Consider the following 16,957-nt stretch of genomic DNA (forward strand, 5'->3'; position numbering starts at 1 on the left):
GGGTGCTGGTCATCTCACGGCATGCGACTGCGACAGCTTCGCTAACGGGATGACCCAAAGCTGTTCCTTGATGCATGGGCTGTCGGGGTATGAACCGCAAGATGCACTGACGCAGGTTGCGGGGAATTCCATGAGCTTGAGGCGGCTTGGACATATAAAGCTACACCTGAGATTGTAGAACCCTCGTCTTCTTCCATCAAGTTAGTGAGTTAAAGAGAATTCACGTACACGACCTATCATACACAGATGTTCAAATGCATATGATCGACTCGTCGTACCGTGGCAACATATGTAGTGTCTTGCCCTGTGTCAATCTGGGCGCTGGCTCGGCACCCACCCAAAATCCACGCCACCAGATGGCCGTCGAAACGTGACCTCCCGTCCTGAAGGCCTGTACAGTTTCCAAACTCTACTATACATACCCAATTTATTTAATGTTTTGGCAGCTCTTCGTTTCGGTGACAAGATCGGTATGGACATCATGTCGGAGCCGACAAGATTTGGGACGCTGCTCCGGAGAGGCACAGGAAGAATCGCAAAATAAACCCTCTGACACACAACACTGAGTCGGACATGAGCGGACGGTCAACACGCATTTTGAACACAAGGCCATCTCTGATACAAACTTGCCCATTCTTTCTAAAGCCTAACCTTGCATCATTCTGGTTCATTCAAGCTGTTCTCCTCAAGTAGGCCAATAAAGTACTTGCATGGCGCTCGTTGGCTGATGGCTTACACAACCCATGAAGTAATGCTCGCTCTAAATTTGTGTTTATCTAAAACACTCCAGATGACCTATTACATGAAGCATGTCCACTCTTCGCGCTTATCATTTGAATCCGCAGCCTAAGAACTGAAGGAAGCCGCCATTTTCTCCTCCAGATCCTTCTCAGTAAGGAGCGGGACACCCACCAGCTCGTTGTCGACCTTGCCGTACGCAGATTCGTAGCGTCCGCTGAACAGACTGGTCTTGATGACCTCGAGAATCTTTTGCTCGTTGTAAGGGTCCTCCAACACAGCCTTCAGAGCACTGTCCCACTCGGTCTTGCCGTCCAGCTTAGTCTCCTTCCACTGCGTTCCCGGGGGTGATAGCTTCTTCGCCAGCGCTAGCAGCTGCGCCTGGGATACAAGGAGCTCGTGAATCTTGAGATTGCGGTTCTTGGTGGCGTCAGGGTTCTTGAGGGCGCCGACGACGGCCTTGCCGATGCTGGCGATGCTCGTTATGCTGAAGGGATGGACGCCGTCGTCGTACATGGTGATGCTCTTATTGGCGAAATCGAAGGCGACGGGGATTCGGGTAAAGAGGTCGATAAAGCCGCCGACGGAGAAGATGGTGTACTCAATCTCGCCGGCGCGGGCCTTCTCAATGACATACTTCTGGGCGTTAAACATGGGACCGAGGACGGTGGCCAGGTCGCTGTGCGCCTTGGGGTCGGTCGTGAAGGAGCCCCAGTCGGAGGGAATGTAACGCTTGACGCCGGCCTTGATGCATGCGTCGATGGCGACGGGCTGGCTGAGCAGGCCGGCCTTGCTCACAGTTGACACGACTACGTCCTGGCCTTGGAGAGCCGGGGTGAGGCTATCGATTGATCCATAGTCGACGACTTTGAATCCGACGCCGTCGGGGAGGCCGTCCTTGGTCGACTCGGAGCGACCAAGAACAGTGACGTTGAAGCCGCCTTCAACAAGCTCCTTGAGGATAGCAGACCCAAGATATCCCTTCTGTGGGAGGGTTAGCATCTGGAATTCGGTAGGTGATGTGACAAGCAAGGACTTACACCAAGGAGGGCGACGTTCTTGAAGGTGCTCATGTTGCCGGCGTGCAGATGAGATTTTTGTGACTGGGGATATTGAAATTCGGCCGGTTGGGTATGATCTGTTGGACTGTGGTTGATTCTGGTTGTTCCAAATCCCGACGAGTGTGGGCGATGGGGTTTCTCTTATACGTTTCCATAGCTGCATTCGCTCATGCACAGGCACCTCTCTTGCTATCCGGAAGCCCAACGGCGGGGAGATCAGATCATCATTATTCAGCTGTAGGCGACCCATTCATTGCTGCGTCTGCTGCTGTGTCCGATATTCCCACGGGGGCATGGCCGGCGGGATTCGACGCTGATGAGACGGAAGCGCGAATCCCGCGTTGTGGTGTCCACCCACAATGTTAGACGAACGTGCATTCTGCATCCGTAATTGGCGGCGGCTGAGGATCATCACAACGCAGGCGGATTCATTTTTTGTCGTCCAAGTGCGGCGGTGGGGAAGGAAGCAGACCCCCCCCCCCCCCCCCCCCCCAAAACAAAAAAAACCCGATGCAGTTTGTATCCGCCGAAACATCCGCCGTGTGACATAGCGCGGATGCTTATTAATATCCGCTTCATTCTTTCCCTCTCCCCCCCCCCCCCTTCCTACGACACGCCAACCTCTCCTAGAGCGGATGGTTTTTCTGATTCCTTTGGCGGATGCACTTCTCAATCTTTACCATGCTTTAATCACCTCACCGGCCTCGAATGGTAGCCATGATTGGCGTTGCGGAACCCGTCGTCTCCAAAGACGGCAATGGCGAGGAATCGCAGAAGAAGCGGATCTATAATGTAAGTTCAAGTACCTTACCTACCTAAGTGACCCTGATGTCACTGAAGACCTGTTTTCTGATCCCCAGAGGGGGGAACCCCCCCTGTAGGCCTGTCAAAACTGTCAAGCGCGGAAGAGACGCTGCGATGGATGTGAGCCGGTCTGCGGGCTCTGCACACGGCTGAATGTTCCCTGTGTCTACACACAACGAAGGAAGAGAGGACCAGGGCGGAAGTATGTCTGACTGAGAGCCCAAACCCTGCTGGTCCTGAAGGATTACGGCACTGACAAGTATTTGACCAGGAACAAAGCAGCGGCTGACCAGGAATCGACGCTTCAGCGCAGTGAATCACCTTTGCAGCAGCAGATGCGCCAACTCAACGTGATTGATAATCACACCGGGAACCAAGTCAAGGTAGACGATGACCAGATACGGAGTTCCCATTTTCAAGGGCAGTCTAAGGCACAAAGTAGCACGTCGAACGCTCAGTCTCTGGCCCTGCTAGAGAACTCAGCACCGGAGAGCCAAAGTCGCCCGACTGACCAGCCGGACTCGAGCCACGGAGAAAGGATACCCCCCTTCGACGCTTTGCTGGCCGCAAAGAACGCCTTCCCACGCGCTGCTTTCTTCGCCGGGCTCCGCATGGTCCGGGATCAGATCGAGACAGAGATGAACCCGACGCCGTTCAAGAGACAAGCGTTCGTGCGGTTCCCGCCAAAGGAGTACATCTTCGACCTGGGGCAGACCGTCGTCGAAGACACGCAGCTCTTCTGCCCGACCGTGACGCGTGGCCAGTTCTCGAGCCTTCTCGATGCGCAGTACGCTGCCGGCCCCGCCAACAGCGATGACCACCCGGCGAGGTTCGCCATCATCAACGCCCTTTTCGGGACCGCCGTGCGCTGGAGGACGGCGAACGACTCCTTTGACGAGATGAGCGCAATCAGCTGGGGCTTCTACAAGAACGCCTATGCAGTTTTCCCAGAGCTCATCGTTGGGGGGGGCGACGTCTCGGCCTGCGAGGCGCTGTTGGCCATGGCCACGTTCTTGCTGGGAACAGCCGATACCCGGACAACGACGCAACTGGCATCCGCGGCGGCTCGAACATCGCAGATACTGGGGTTGCATGTGCGAGAGACCTACGCCAACCTCGACGCCGCAGAGTCAGAGCGGCGGAAGCGGGTCTACTGGGCGTCGTACATCCTCAACACCGACGTGATGGTCAAGCACGGCGGGCTGCCTTCTCCCCACGATCTTGGTGGCATGATCGAGTTCCCGACGGAGAGCTTCGCCGTCGGCGACGACCCGGCTGCACGTCCACTTGACTTCTTCCCAAGCATGGCGCGGCTGTCCGTGATCCAGATGCGCATTCACAGGCAATTTTCTCCCCACAACCTCCAGCTACGGTCAGGCGGGGATCACCACGTGGTTGTCATGACATGCGACAGCGAGCTTGACGAGTGGAGGAGCTCGCTTCCCGAGGACCTGCAGCCGGATTACACCGCCCTCCTCGCGACCAGGGAGTTGGAGACGCCGGTGGCTCTGCTGCATCTTGTCTATTTTAACGCCCTGATCAAGACTCACATAGGCCTGGCCCAGGTCAAGAACGCATCCCGACTGCACCCGCTGTCCCCGTTCTACACCTCGTGGCTGAGCAGCGAGTCCTTGCCCTTGATAGAGCAGTCTTACGCCAAGTGCGTCTCGGCAGCGCGGGCCACGATTGATCTCTTTCGGGTCATGTCGCCGCAGCCGTATGTGCATCTATGGTGAGCGACCCCCCAAGAACATCCCGGTCACCCCCACCCCCCGCGTTACTGACAGTCGTTTGAAAAGGGCCATCATCTGCTATCCGGTGATGGCGACCTTGATACTTCTTTGGGCCTCACTCGAGGAGCCCATGGGACCGCACGCCCAACTCAACGTCAGGATGATGGGTCAGTTTGTCCAGTTCCTGGCGGGAGTCAAGGAAGAAGGCCTGGACGTCCAGAACGTGCTGGACGGCTGCTCGAAGCTATACAAGGTTGCCAAGTACACCGTGTATACACAGAGGACGATCAGACTCCTGAGGCCACTGGAAGAGGACCCGGATGTGAGAGACCAACTCGAGGTGAGAGACATAGGCACTTCATCAAGTTTTTTTCTTTTTTTTCTTGTTAATTGACCCCCCACGGCTACTAACCCCAATGCTCTTTTTCCAAAGGCTCTCCGACTGAAACTCTCGGACGTCACCGACTGGATGCACCTGGCCCAAGGCCTCTTGGGCAATATGCCCACCCTTGTTGCACAGGCACGGGACGTGCTTGCAGATGTACTTGGGATGGAGCAGCAAGACGGGGAATATGGCATGTTCGCCCCTAACGTGTTGAAGCCACAAGGATTCAATGTCTCATTTAGCTCCTGACGAAGCTTGTTGTCGTCTGTACTACACATAAGAGTATTTCAAAGGATCTTTTTTCTCACAGAAGCGCGATGAGGGCAATCACAGAAGCTACGGTCACAGCAGCTGCAGCCCGCCCGATCTCGGCCGTGATCGATGCCCCGGATGAGCCCGGCGAAGGTGACGGCGACGGCGTGGCTCCTCCTCCTCCCCCCCCGTTGTTACCGCCGCCGCCCCCGCTGCCATTACCTCCCGTGCCTCCATCCGTGCTCTTCTGACTGTTCCAATACGTCCGGTTCCATTCCGCATACGACAAGCCCGGGTTAAGCCTCAGCCTCGGGTCGAGATCCTCCGGCGCGATCGCCCGCGTGGCAACCTCGCCGTCCCAGCAGTGGCGCCGGAAGCATTCCTGGCACTCGTCCGGCAAACCGAGCCCAAGTCTCGTCAGGCTGGCCCGGATCGTCGCGCAGGCGAGGCAGGCGGGCCACGAGGGGTCGACGGTGCCGTTGCCGTAGGTGGCGAGGTTGAAGGCGTTGTCGGCCGTCAGGTCGAACTCGTTGTCCGTGAAGGACGACTTGAAGAAGGTGAAGTTGATGTAGCCAGACCACGGCGAGTTGGGCAGGTAGAGCACCAGCGGCGTCGGGGGCGAGGTGGCGGCGTCGCAGCCGAAGAAGGTCGGCTGCCTCGTAAGATTCCGCGTCACCAGCGTCGCGACGTCCGGGATGCGCGGGAAGGGGATGTTGCCTTGGGCCGCCGACTGGGCGGTGTTGACGAGGTTCGTGCCGTTGACCCAGTTGTACGCCGCGTCCAGGGAGGCCTCGTAGACGATGATGAAGTCGACTCCGCGTTCGGGGATGATCAGGGGCCGGATGGGGTTCGTCTCGCCACCGAGGCTCCCGTCGACGAGCAGGAGCTCGTCAATGCCTTGCATGGCCGGGCTGTAGCTCTCAAAGGGGTTCGGGTACGTGGCCCAGAGGGACTCGTTGAACGTCTGGTTGAAGGACTCGGCCGTCTGGCTGACGAGGATCACGCGCCCGTCATCCTCAAACTGGGGAGGTGGGACGATGTCGCTAGATGCCGGAGGACCGGTCCTCAACGCGCGCCTGGCGAAAATGGGCGTGTTGTACCATTCGTCGATGAACCAGGCGTTGAAGGCGGCGGCCGTGGACCCCTGGATGAAGGTGAACTTGTCGAAGCCCTGGACGCACTCGCTGCTGTTCTGGGCCGTGCCGTTGAACATGGAGGTCCCGAGGTACATGGTCGGCACGAAGGCCTGGATTCTCCCACCCCGCCAGCTTCCGAACTCGAACGGGGTCACTTCGTACGAAGTCAGATTGAACCCGTTGGCGGCGTTCCTCCCGGGCCACATTATGCCACCGATGCTAGGCGACTGCCCGGGAACGACTTCGGATAGAGAGATGATGGGCATCGGAGCCTCGCCGAGGGAGAACACAGTTCCGGGGAGGGCGAGGTCTGAGTAGTTGCCGTACGTCCGGTTCTCTGGTAGATAGGTGCCCCAGAACTGACCAAAGGCGTCGGCGACGGAGACGGGCAAACCAGTTTCGGCTTTGGCGCCAACATTTTCAAACATGTCTGTCAAGTATGCGGTTTGGTTGCCGTCAGGGCCAACAGTGTAGTCAACAGCGAAGTTGATCTGTTTCCTAAGGGCGTCTATCGTGACGAAATCGTTCGCGGCTCTGGTCTCGGGGTCAGCCAACTGGAACATAGAGAGAGACGACGCAAACGGTGCTTGCTTACAGCGTGCTCACCGTCAGGGCACCACCACCACTTAAGCCCGTAATATACGACAAGACCTGCGTGAGGCCTCCCGTACGGGCGGCGACTGCAGCAGGGTTGCGAGCATCGAAGGCCTGCCATATGCCAAGACCCCCAACGCCGGACTGCGTTCCTCCTCCCGATACGGAGAGGCCGACGATGGGGAAGTTGGAGGCGTTGAGGCGCTGGATGTAGCCTTGGACATCGAAACCGTCTATGTTGGCCAGCGTGAGGTACGAAGAGAGTGCTGGCATGACCTTCTCCCCGCGGCCGGCCCTCCAAGACGACTCTGCCCGCGACAGTCCCTGCGTTAAGAAGTCACTACGTGCAATGGGGACTCGGAAGCGTGACGACTCACTTCTGAGGCAGGTCGTACTCGCAAGTCTGAGGGGCACATGGCGTAGACAGGCGCGAAGGGGTCGACATCGCCCTCTCCTTGCCCTTGCGCAGTGGCGAGCCCGGCGAGGACAAGAACGCCTGCGAATGAACAACGGTCGAGGATGGTCATGATCATGCCAAGCGTCCTGGGCTGTCAATGTACGTACGAGTCGGGAAAAAAAGACAGGGTCAAGGCCGAAGAAGCCATGTTCCAAACTGCGAGCCCAGTTCCTTTTATTCTTGATTACCCCGTTGCAGGAGTTCCAAGGTTGGTTGGCGTTGTTTGCCCTTTAGACCTAGTAGATCTCGGGGTTATGCGGGGGAAGCTTCTCTTGGCCCCGTCGACGAAGGTAGCTTCGTGTATGGTGACGGCCATGACAAAGACGGCCGCTCGGCATCAATGTTTGCGCGCCAGAAGGTAGGTGGTCGGAAGCTCTCTGGTCAGGATCCCTTGAGGCTAAAGCTTGTTCCTGTACCCTGCAGTACTAGGGCTGAATTCAGAGACTGCGCCAACCCAGTGAGACTGTCGATGCCCGCCGGATTCGACTCGGCCTACTTTCTCGACCTTGCGCTAACAGAACCAGCACACAAGCGAATCGGTTTTCACATGGAAGCATGTGAAATGGGATTTTTCACCTTGGAATGGGGGCGAGTTCCCGAATGACGGAATATACCTACTACCCGTAGCAGAAGCTGATTGAAACCAAAAAGCGACAGTCATACGTCTTCTATCAAGGTAGCGGCAGCCTGTGAATACATGAGTTCCCTTGACGAAGAACGACCAGTTTGACAGAACTGCCAAACCACACACCATTTCGGAAGCGGCTGTGGCCTAAATTGAGTTATGGTGATTGCGGTCCCAGCTGGAATGCCTTTCCTCGCGCAACCAGGCAACGCGCGTATTGTGGCAATTCCGCGCCAGAGTTGCGGTTTCTGAGCAGTAAATCTGCATGCACTCTTTCAGCGACCCAAAAAGGTTGTTGCAAGGCATGCACGCCAACAATGGAAGCGCCGGAAGTCGCTGGATCTGGATGAAGGCGCCGGGGTTCTTCTCCCTCTGCCATCCATACTGGCTCGGAACAGAATTCGGAACAGAACTCGGACAACTCGGACAACTCGACATACTTGGTCTCAGAGGCACCTGCGACAGTCGTGGCCGTGTCGCAAACAACAGCCTTGATTCAGGAAGGGTCTTGACGCCAGAAAGTAAACCGAAGTAGACCACAGCTCGCAACGGAGCAAGACGGCAGTTCTCCTGCAGCTTGCACGCACACAACACGCGAACAGATGACCCACTTCTCGTGCCCAAGGACCCTCTTTCGTGCAGTTTCCGATTGATAAGCTCATTTCCCTCATGCATCGTCTACATCGGATCTTCCCAATACGGAACATCCGCAATCCGGCCCTCTGGCGCAACGGTAGCGCGTTCGACTCCAGTTCTGGAATGCAATCGAAAGGTTATCCGTTCAAATCGGGTGGGGGTCATCCTTTTTGTGCGTCATGAGACTATTCCCATCACCCATAACGCGTTTTTCTTTTGCGTCTCGGATGCGTGGTCGTGATGTTAAGATGTGGTGATAGTTGTGCTCGGGGGTGGCGGTGGTAGTGTTGCTGCTATTGGCGCATTTGGACACTGGCAGGAGCGTCGCACTAATAGGTAATGTACCAGCCCGCCCGCTCCTGCTTGAAGTCGCGTATCCACGATTCTTATGTGAACAAAGTTGAATGGAGTGCCATTTTAGTGAGTGTGTGTGACCTGTATTCAAGTCTTCATCAGGTGGATTTCCCATTGCTAACCTAGGTTTCTTGCTGCTTGATTCACTGCAAAGTCTCATGGTAGATAGAAGTCATGAATGACGCTCGTTGTCTAGTAGTCTTTCTTGTTCGGCTGGCTTCATCTGCATCAGCCCGGCGGGCTCGGATATGAGTGAAGATCCGAAATCACCATGAGCAAGCAGGTCTGGAATCAGTTACTACACTCTTATCAATCAATCCAACTCACCCTGGACCTGGTTCGGTTGAGAGATGGGAAGATGTAAAAAAAAGTTCAAGACACAACACAGCCTGAGTATAGGCGCCACAACCGAGCGCTACTTTGTCTATGCAACCTCATACAGAGGCATCTATCTCTATTCGTCCATGTCTACTCCAACAACCGGGTCATCTCGCCTTCCACCAACTCTCTACTCATTTGAAGTTCTCCCGAAACGTCGCCAGCGAAACGCCCTTCTCGCGCAACGTCGCTTTCGCATCCCCGTTGACGCCCTCGACGGGCCCGCGCTCAAAGGTGTACACCTCTTTGACGCCCAAGCTCTCGAGATAGTCCAGGTTGCGCCTGTAATTCGTCGCGACCTGCGCGATGCCGTGGCTGTCGTCGGAGAAGGTGAACCGCCCGCCCATCTCGAGCCAAGCCTAGGAGGCGTAACGTCAGCAGCAGCTCCTCTCTCTCTGGATCGCACCCGCCGAGAGGCGGAAGACGAAGAAAAAAAAAAGGAAAAAAAAAAAAAACTCACCTCGGCAATGACCCGACAAGGGTAAGGCTCGTCGAGTCCCTTCCGCAACGCGCTGCTGTTGCACTCCAACAGGCCGCCGTACTCCCTCACGACCCGCAGGTTCCTCACGATCCTCTCCCACACGCCGTCCCACGCCCTCACGTCCCGTCCGGGGTCTTCGCTCATCAGCCGGACGAGGTCGAAGTGGCCGACGACGCGCGGCTCGAGCGCCGTCAGCATCTCGTGCTGTTGATCGTAGTAGCGCTCGTACATGGCCTCCTCGCCGGCGCCCGCCGTCCGCATGGCGTCGAGGTACATCTCGCGGCTGTAGTCGATGGGCACGGCGTTGACGTGATGCAGCGAGCCGATGAAGTAGTCGACGGCTGGGTGGGACGCGAGGGACCGGATGAAGGGCCCGTAGGCCGGGCGGTACCACTCCCCCTCGAAGCCGATGAGGAGGTCGATCTGGGAGGCGTACTTCTCGCGCAGGCGCTGGGCCTCGAGGAGGTAAGCCTCGTGGCGGGGGGCGAGGACGGCAATAGAGGCCTCGGGGTCGCCTTCTTCGAGCTGGTGGGCACACTGTCAGTATCGTATCGGAAAAGGAAGGAGGGAAATGGGTCGTACTTCTTCGGGGTAGAGGTCTGCGATCTCCAGGCGCGGCATATGTTCTGTCAGGCCCATGGTCTTGTAGCCTATGCTGATGGCGTGCTGGATGATGGCCTCGAGTTGGTCCTTTGCGTGGCCGGGGCAGAACTGCCCCGAATGGGAGTGCATCGTGAATGCCATGATGAGTGTGTGAGTTATGTGTGTATGTGTGTATGTGTGTAAGTAAAGAGGCAAGTGCGAGATTGACGGGTCGTGAGATGAGATGAGATGAGATGAACTAGAGGAGGTGGGTCAAGGCGATGAGTGAGTGAGTGAGTGAGTGACGTCTTTCAAACAGAGTTATCCGACACGGGACGATCGACTTGCGAGTCTAAAAGAGCTGATAATGCGCATACGTTCTACTCATGTATGAAAATATAGACGCTCGAGAACACAATACGCATGTAGATATCGAGGGGGGGAAAGGCACGGGGGGGTTATCTCCAATCACTGAGCGATGAGAGGTCGGGTTTCCCATGGGACGCGACTCGGGAATGCAAAGCCAAAAAAAGCCCGCTGTCTCTCACTGCCCCAAAACAGACTGCTGCGGTTTCCCCACCACCCTCGGAATTTTCGGGGCCGACTGGGCGGCCACAGTTGCCCGCCGCCGCCGTAGCAAATGGTTGACGTTGATCCGTCCACGTTGGCGCGCATGAATTCCCACTCACTCACTCCGCGTGCCAAGCTTCGCGCATCCGCGGAGACCCATGGTCTCAAATGGGCCGCTTGAGACGGCTTGTATCACGTACGCCCATGCGAATCAGTCCTTCCATCCGCATCGTTCACTGGTTTTGTTGCATTACACACGACTTGCTTGCAAAACTCGTCAATTGCTTCAACGGCAGCCAAGATACTAAAAGTTTGTACATGAAGAGCAAACGATCTACCAACAAAAGAGAAAGAAGGAAATGAATGTTGTTTTTTTGAAAATAAAAAAACCGGAGGTAAAATATAGGTCTACTCGGACAGGAGGGTATCATGGCGGCCAACTCCAAGCCAAGGGCTCGCAAAGCCAGATCCGCAGAACAACAAAACAACGACTCTATAGGTAAAGAAAGGAACTGATGACCTCTGAAGAAACTTCGACATTTTCGCCCGCCCAGGATTGCGATGGGCCCATTCTCTGGTGACATGCTGTGCCACCAAAAGAACTCGATAACGATTCGACTGCTTCGAGAAATCTGTCACTTCTGCGGTGTCTCAGGTATCTCCCAGATCGACTTCTCCCTCTTCGCCGGATCCGCCTTCACGGCCAGCTCTTGTTTGACCTCGGGCGTGCCGTCAAGCCCCTGCGGTGCAAAGGGGATTGCCGAAGTTGATGAAAACACCGGCAGGTCTGCCCGCATCATCCTGACCGGCGACTTCTTGGCCGGCGACGGCTTGGCTGGCGACAGTTTGGCAGGCGTCGGCCTGGACGGAGGAGTCTTGATCGGCGTGTTGGTGTTGGGCGGCAGCCACGTCAGGGGTTCTTGCGGCGCCACAGACACGGGGGCCGGGCCCGCGGGTTGGTAGTTGACGAATACGTCCGAGCCTGACGGCGTTGTTACCGCCGGCGACGTGACGGGTGAACTGGCAGGGAGCTCCAACTGACGAGGGTCAGGGGTGACGGCCACGGACATCTGCTCCATAACCGGCGTTGATACTTCAGACCGGCCTGCCGGAGCTGCCGGAGCTGCCGGCGGCGACGGCGACGGCGATGGGTCATCGAACACCGGGGGTTGCGTTGGAGGCGTGGCAAAGGCCTCGTCCTGCGGAGGAGTGACGACTGGAGGTGCCACTGGTGAGGGCACAGTCGGGGTCTCGACCTTGGCTGGAAAAGTCGGGTTTGCCTGTTCGACCGCAGCCGGCGTTGCCGCCTTCGCTTGCGCGGACTGCGCTGTCTTGGCGCGCTCTTCCTTCTGTTTCTTTGTGATCAAGTTGATCTTGATCTTCTTCATACCAGTTGTTAGTTTGTCCATGTCGTCCTCCGACGCGATGGCCGGGCTCGGTTTCCTTTGAGGAGCCTGAGACGGCTGGCCCTGCGGCGGAGGCGGTTTTGCTGGTGCCGTCGGCTTCTTCACTGTCCTCGTTGTCTTGGGGGCCTCCTTTTTCGCGGCAGGTGCCCTTGTTTTCTTCACGGTAAGAGATGTCCCGGCCTGGGTCCTAACACTCATGGCCGAATCTGGCCGGGCACTCATAGCAGTATCCGGTCGAGGGCCTGCAACTTTAATGCCTCCCTGCTCCATCTCCGGAGTATTCGAAGCCGCCGACGACACTCCACTAAGGCGTCGACCTGGTAGTTTGGCTGATCCGTTGGGATCAGACGGAACGCCTCGAGCCGTAGCCTACTCACTCTGTCAGCTTGAGTCTTCTAGGGGGTTAACCAAAAGTCGCTACTAACCTTGTCTGAGGAGAGCGCTGGGGGCCCCGCCACTGTTCTCCGTCTGTTCTTGGACTGCTTGTCACCATCCTCGTCGACCTCAACGTACATGCCCGGCCTCGCCGGCTTGCGTTCTCTCAGCGACATCCGCGAGGTCGGTCTGCTGACTGGAGCTGGAGCAGGAGCAGGCGCTGGCGCTGGCGCTGGCGGTACGAGATCGGGGTTCAGCATGGACTGGCGGTCCCTCCGAGCCCTTGTCGCTTCTGCGTTCAAGTCCTCAGGCTTGCAGCTGTCGACCTGGCGGTCCGAAGGGATGAGCAACCTGCTCAGCTCGTGAGCCGCAACAGTCCAGTGAACGTCTGGAGGAGGCGGCGTCGGCGGCCGAGAATAAGGGATTCCGTTCGACAAACCGGACGCCATGCGTCTCATCCTGGCTGGGTCTACGGCCTTACCGATCGACGCCTGTGTGGGTGTAGAATAAGTGGGTGGCGTTGAGTGCCGTACCATCTTTGGGCTCGGTGGACGGTTGCCCATTGCTACCTCGAGCTCATCCAGTTCAGAGGCAGACCACCAAGACGGGTTGTAAGGATGCAGGGAAACCGGGGTAGCAGGGGCCCGAGCAATGCTTTGGCCCTCAGGAACTACCGCATCCTTCTGTCCCATCTCGTGTCCGAGTGAAGCACGACCCCGACTCGGCTCTGCTGGTGTTTGATCTCCTGCTAGTCCGCTCAAATGGCTGAAAATGCCAGAGTATAGGGCGCGGTCGCTGTAGCCGCCTTCGAGCACGCTGATCACCCGGCCGTCAACTCCCAGGCCTTCCTCGGCGGCGATTTTGACAACGTCTTGCGCGATGCGGGCGTAGAACTCGGTGGGAACGTTTACGTTATGACGCTGCATACCTTTGGTCTCCCATTCACTGGCATCGAATCCTGCCGATAAGAAGACGGCCGCTTTCGGGGGCAGATTGAGGGAGCGCAGGCGGGCTGCTTGGGTTTTTAGGTACTTGCGCGTCTTCTCCAAAAGGACGGAGTATCTGGACTCGTACAGCTCCCAGAACTCTTTCTCGGAACCGTACGATTCCAGGTGGACATTGTAAATGTTCTGGCCGTGAGCATTATCGATGCACAAACTCGCGTTCTTGACCTTCTCTTCATCTCCCATCTCACACGGGTACGAATTGATGTCATGGAGACTAAAGTAGCCGATGGATGCCTTTTTCCAAGCAGCCGTGTTCTTGGCAGCGTTCACTCCTCGCGTGTTGTGAGCCCAGGCAATGGCCTGCGAGCCGTCCCCGTGATGGAGATCGATATCGAGAATAGCCGCGTGGGTCAAGCCGTGCTCGAGAATGGCGTGCATGATTCCGACATGCACATTATTGATCCAGCAGAAGCCCGAAGGGTACGAGGCCGAGCAGTGATGGCCTGGGGGACGCACTGCAACAAATGCTCGGCGAGGGCCCGAGGTAAAGACCCGATCCACCGCTTCGCAGACAGCGCCCAGCGCGCCCTCGAAGGCTTCGAGGGATTCAGAGCACAGGTAGAGGTCACCTTCGTGAAACTTGGCAGGTGGTCCCTCTGCGCCTCGGTTCAACTCAGGCCGTTGAAGCTCCTTTCCGCCTGTTGCCAATTTTGCCTCAGCCACATCGCACATCATCTTGAGCTCCTCCATCCACTTGGTGCCATGTACGTTTGTGACGGCCGGCGACGTCAGGGGTAGTCTCCGATCGGTCTTATGAATGCGGAACGGTATGTTCGGGATCGACGACGGGTCCAGACTCGGATGCACAGCGTATGCGCCATCGCAATGTCGTTCACCAAGCCGTACGTAGGCCATGGCCACTCCCAACACACCGGCCTTGATTCGCTCGGGTCGCTCGACGATGGTGCTGAGGGCAGCTCGGGAAGTCTTGGGGCGGGAGAAGCGGTGTCCGTAGCAGGCATCGTGCAGTATGACCAGAGCCTCCGTGGCACGGGTAGAAGTCGGAGAGTGGTGCACACCCAGCTCCGTCTTGAAGTATTCGCGAGCAACCGTATTTGCCGTGGGCGGGGGCTTGATGTACTCAGGGGGGCTCGGTCGCAGGGGTGATTTGGCGACAGGAGAGGACGCATGCGCCATGCTCGTCCGTCGCGAAGGGGCTCGACTGGGCGCCCTGCTCGAGGAGCCTCCCACTGAGTGCAATGAGCTCGTGGACGTCTTGCGCTGGAGTGTTGGCGTTGAAGACCGCTGGAGCGTCGGGGTCGAGGATCGGGATCGGGAGAGCTCCCTCGCAAAGGAAGGACTGCGGGACGGGACTCGAGGACTCGGGGCCGGAGAGGTCCGGTTCACAGCCGGTCTCAACGGCGAGAGGGCGCTCGGGGTGCGAGGCGAGTTGCTAGTAGGCGAGATTGAGAGAGACAGCTGCTTGAGCGAATGCGCCAGGTCCCTATCGCTATCATTGGGCGTGTTCAGCATCGACTGGCGCCGCGATGGCGCTCTGTCGAATGGAGAGGCCATGGCGAATGCGCAAAACCCATGGAGATCCTGCCAGGTGTTTGGGGGATTTATATTGTTCGTCCGAAAATTGGATGAGAAAAGCAGTTCGGATGTGAGTCTTGGAGAAAGCGACGTACGGTGTGGTATGTGTTGTATGTCGCTGCTTTCGGCAACTTTCAGCTGTCGACAGGGTGTAAGATAAAGTGGCAGGGGGACTTTAGGTGGTTACTTGTAGACCGCCAGCCAGCACATAGCACATGGCGTATCGTCAGAGTCGCGTCTGTTCTAAGGATAGTTTTGTATACATAACACGCGTCATAAGGTGCATAAATGCCATCACGTGGGGTGCCAGCAAATAGGGGATGTGCGGGGCATTCCACCTTGTCCCGCTTGGGCTGGGAAGAGAACCAGAACCGTATTAGGTTAGGCAGGGGTAGTCCATTGTCACTCCACTAGGTGCCTTTGGGCACTGTAGCCTCCCGGTGGTTAACCGAGATCGTCCCCGGGGTCCCTCCCGTCCTCACTACCGCCCATGCAGACAGACATCTGTCTTCAGATCTGGGATATACAAAGTCCTCCTCTTATCCCAGGACATGTATAATCTCTTCTGACCTTGAGCAGTCAGGTCCACGCAATGTCGCACGATTTACTTGCGTAAGACACCTAGTATTAAGTTTTCTTATGAGTTGGTGATGTATAATTTATCCATCTTCATGCAACCGCAACAACTTGCGCGAAGTCACCTGCGATAGTCTCTCATGCCGACGTCAGCGGAGTGTTACCAGGCTGTATATCCTAACATCACCGAATTATCATGTCGTATCGTTGGACTAAGGCCTTATAGTGACCGTCCCTCCCATTGAATATTTGAGCATATCTTACCACTATGTTTTTGTACAAATCTCGCAGGTGATATCGCAGGTGGTCCCTCCTACTCGGAAGACATACACCACTTCATTCTCAGCAGAGGCCCGCCGAAAGCAGTTTTTCGTGATACAGTCAACTCGCAGGACATCTCTATAGTCGGGCTCCACTTCAGGAGAAGGCAGGGGACCGAGCAAGCAACTCCTTTCAGCCATCCCAAGTGCACCGTATCTCCGTTTCTCGAAGAGTATCTTCATGGGGACCCTCTGAAAAATTTCGTTGGCGTGCAGGTCTTTAATCGTGAAGTAGATGGAATCTCTTGTTTGCCTCTGAGCATTGCGTCGTTGCCCACAATAGTAACGTGCTGGATGAGGACGATGAGAAAACAGGTAAGTGTGGTAGTAATAACGAAAGTCGAGTTGCAACTAGATATCTGAAAAACACCTTCCAACAAAGTGTGATATTTTCTGCCTCTATGGTTTCTTCTTAGGTATATTTAGGGTGCCTCAGATAGCGACTGAACTTCAGTAGCTCACCTCTCGCCTGGGAAACAGAAAGGAATGATGCGAACTCAGGTGAAAGCATCCAGCGGGGAACCTGCTTCCTCCGGGATACAGTGTCCTCCAGACTACGGTAACACTTAAGGAAAGAAATCGTAAAACCTGCCAGATGTGAGTTGCCGAGCAGAGTTGTTGGTCTAGCGGTATGGGTTGAGGCTTGCCTTTCCCAGTCCGACTACCGTTAACCTCTTCTCCGTTTGCCTGGGGCTCCCATCTTTTTTGTTTTGAAGAGCTCGGGTTCGATTATTGCCTGTGAAGGATGCTTTTTGCCTCCCTTTCCCTAACGACTCTGTTGTTGTCCGAGGGGTTTACATGAATACGCAAGACAGGAAAGTAGTATGCCACCCGCCCCCACCCACCCCCCGGGATCCTGCCGCCCTACTCAGTAAACATGAATCAATGGATTCACAAGACCGTTATATAAGAGGTAGAAGATTTACATATATGCAGGTAACTATTAGGGCT

At 56.5% G+C, this 16,957-nt stretch overlaps 5 protein-coding genes across 5 annotated transcripts; 1 reads left to right on the plus strand and 4 right to left on the minus strand.

Annotated features, from left to right (window-relative positions):
- Window positions 1-846: 846 nt before the first annotated feature.
- On the minus strand, window positions 847-2,185 carry CDEST_05397 (Putative NAD(P)-binding domain, NAD(P)-binding domain superfamily; the record flags this gene model as incomplete). Its single annotated transcript, XM_062921556.1, has 1 exon — window positions 847-2,185. The coding sequence occupies exon 1, from the start codon at window positions 2,047-2,049 to the stop codon at window positions 847-849; it is 1,203 nt and encodes a 400-aa protein (XP_062777607.1). The 5' UTR covers window positions 2,050-2,185.
- Window positions 2,186-2,516: 331 nt separating this feature from the next.
- Window positions 2,517-4,970, plus strand: CDEST_05398 (uncharacterized protein; the record flags this gene model as incomplete). The annotated part of the gene is made up of 5 exons (XM_062921557.1): window positions 2,517-2,591; window positions 2,681-2,805; window positions 2,875-4,335; window positions 4,403-4,676; window positions 4,770-4,970. 5 exons carry the CDS (start codon window positions 2,517-2,519, stop codon window positions 4,968-4,970), a joined length of 2,136 nt encoding a protein of 711 aa, XP_062777608.1.
- A 55-nt stretch (window positions 4,971-5,025) lies between these two features.
- Window positions 5,026-7,230, minus strand: CDEST_05399 (Putative lysophospholipase, catalytic domain, Acyl transferase/acyl hydrolase/lysophospholipase; the record flags this gene model as incomplete). The annotated part of the gene is made up of 3 exons (XM_062921558.1): window positions 5,026-6,643; window positions 6,705-7,027; window positions 7,081-7,230. 3 exons carry the CDS (start codon window positions 7,228-7,230, stop codon window positions 5,026-5,028), a joined length of 2,091 nt encoding a protein of 696 aa, XP_062777609.1.
- Window positions 7,231-9,185: 1,955 nt separating this feature from the next.
- CDEST_05400 (Putative PHP domain, histidinol phosphate phosphatase, HisJ, polymerase/histidinol phosphatase) lies at window positions 9,186-10,677 on the minus strand. Its single transcript, XM_062921559.1, has 3 exons — window positions 10,217-10,677; window positions 9,614-10,159; window positions 9,186-9,512 (listed from the first exon to the last, which is right to left on the minus strand). Exons 1-3 carry the CDS (start codon window positions 10,376-10,378, stop codon window positions 9,288-9,290), a joined length of 933 nt encoding a protein of 310 aa, XP_062777610.1. The 5' UTR covers window positions 10,379-10,677; the 3' UTR covers window positions 9,186-9,287.
- Window positions 10,678-11,421: 744 nt separating this feature from the next.
- CDEST_05401 (Putative histone deacetylase family, Ureohydrolase domain superfamily) lies at window positions 11,422-15,089 on the minus strand (the record flags this gene model as incomplete). Its single annotated transcript, XM_062921560.1, has 2 exons — window positions 11,422-12,561; window positions 12,618-15,089. 2 exons carry the CDS (start codon window positions 15,087-15,089, stop codon window positions 11,422-11,424), a joined length of 3,612 nt encoding a protein of 1,203 aa, XP_062777611.1.
- Window positions 15,090-16,957: the final 1,868 nt, after the last annotated feature.

Source organism: Colletotrichum destructivum, chromosome 3 (assembly GCF_034447905.1).
Source record: "Colletotrichum destructivum chromosome 3, complete sequence".
In the NCBI taxonomy this organism is placed as follows: domain Eukaryota; kingdom Fungi; phylum Ascomycota; class Sordariomycetes; order Glomerellales; family Glomerellaceae; genus Colletotrichum; species Colletotrichum destructivum.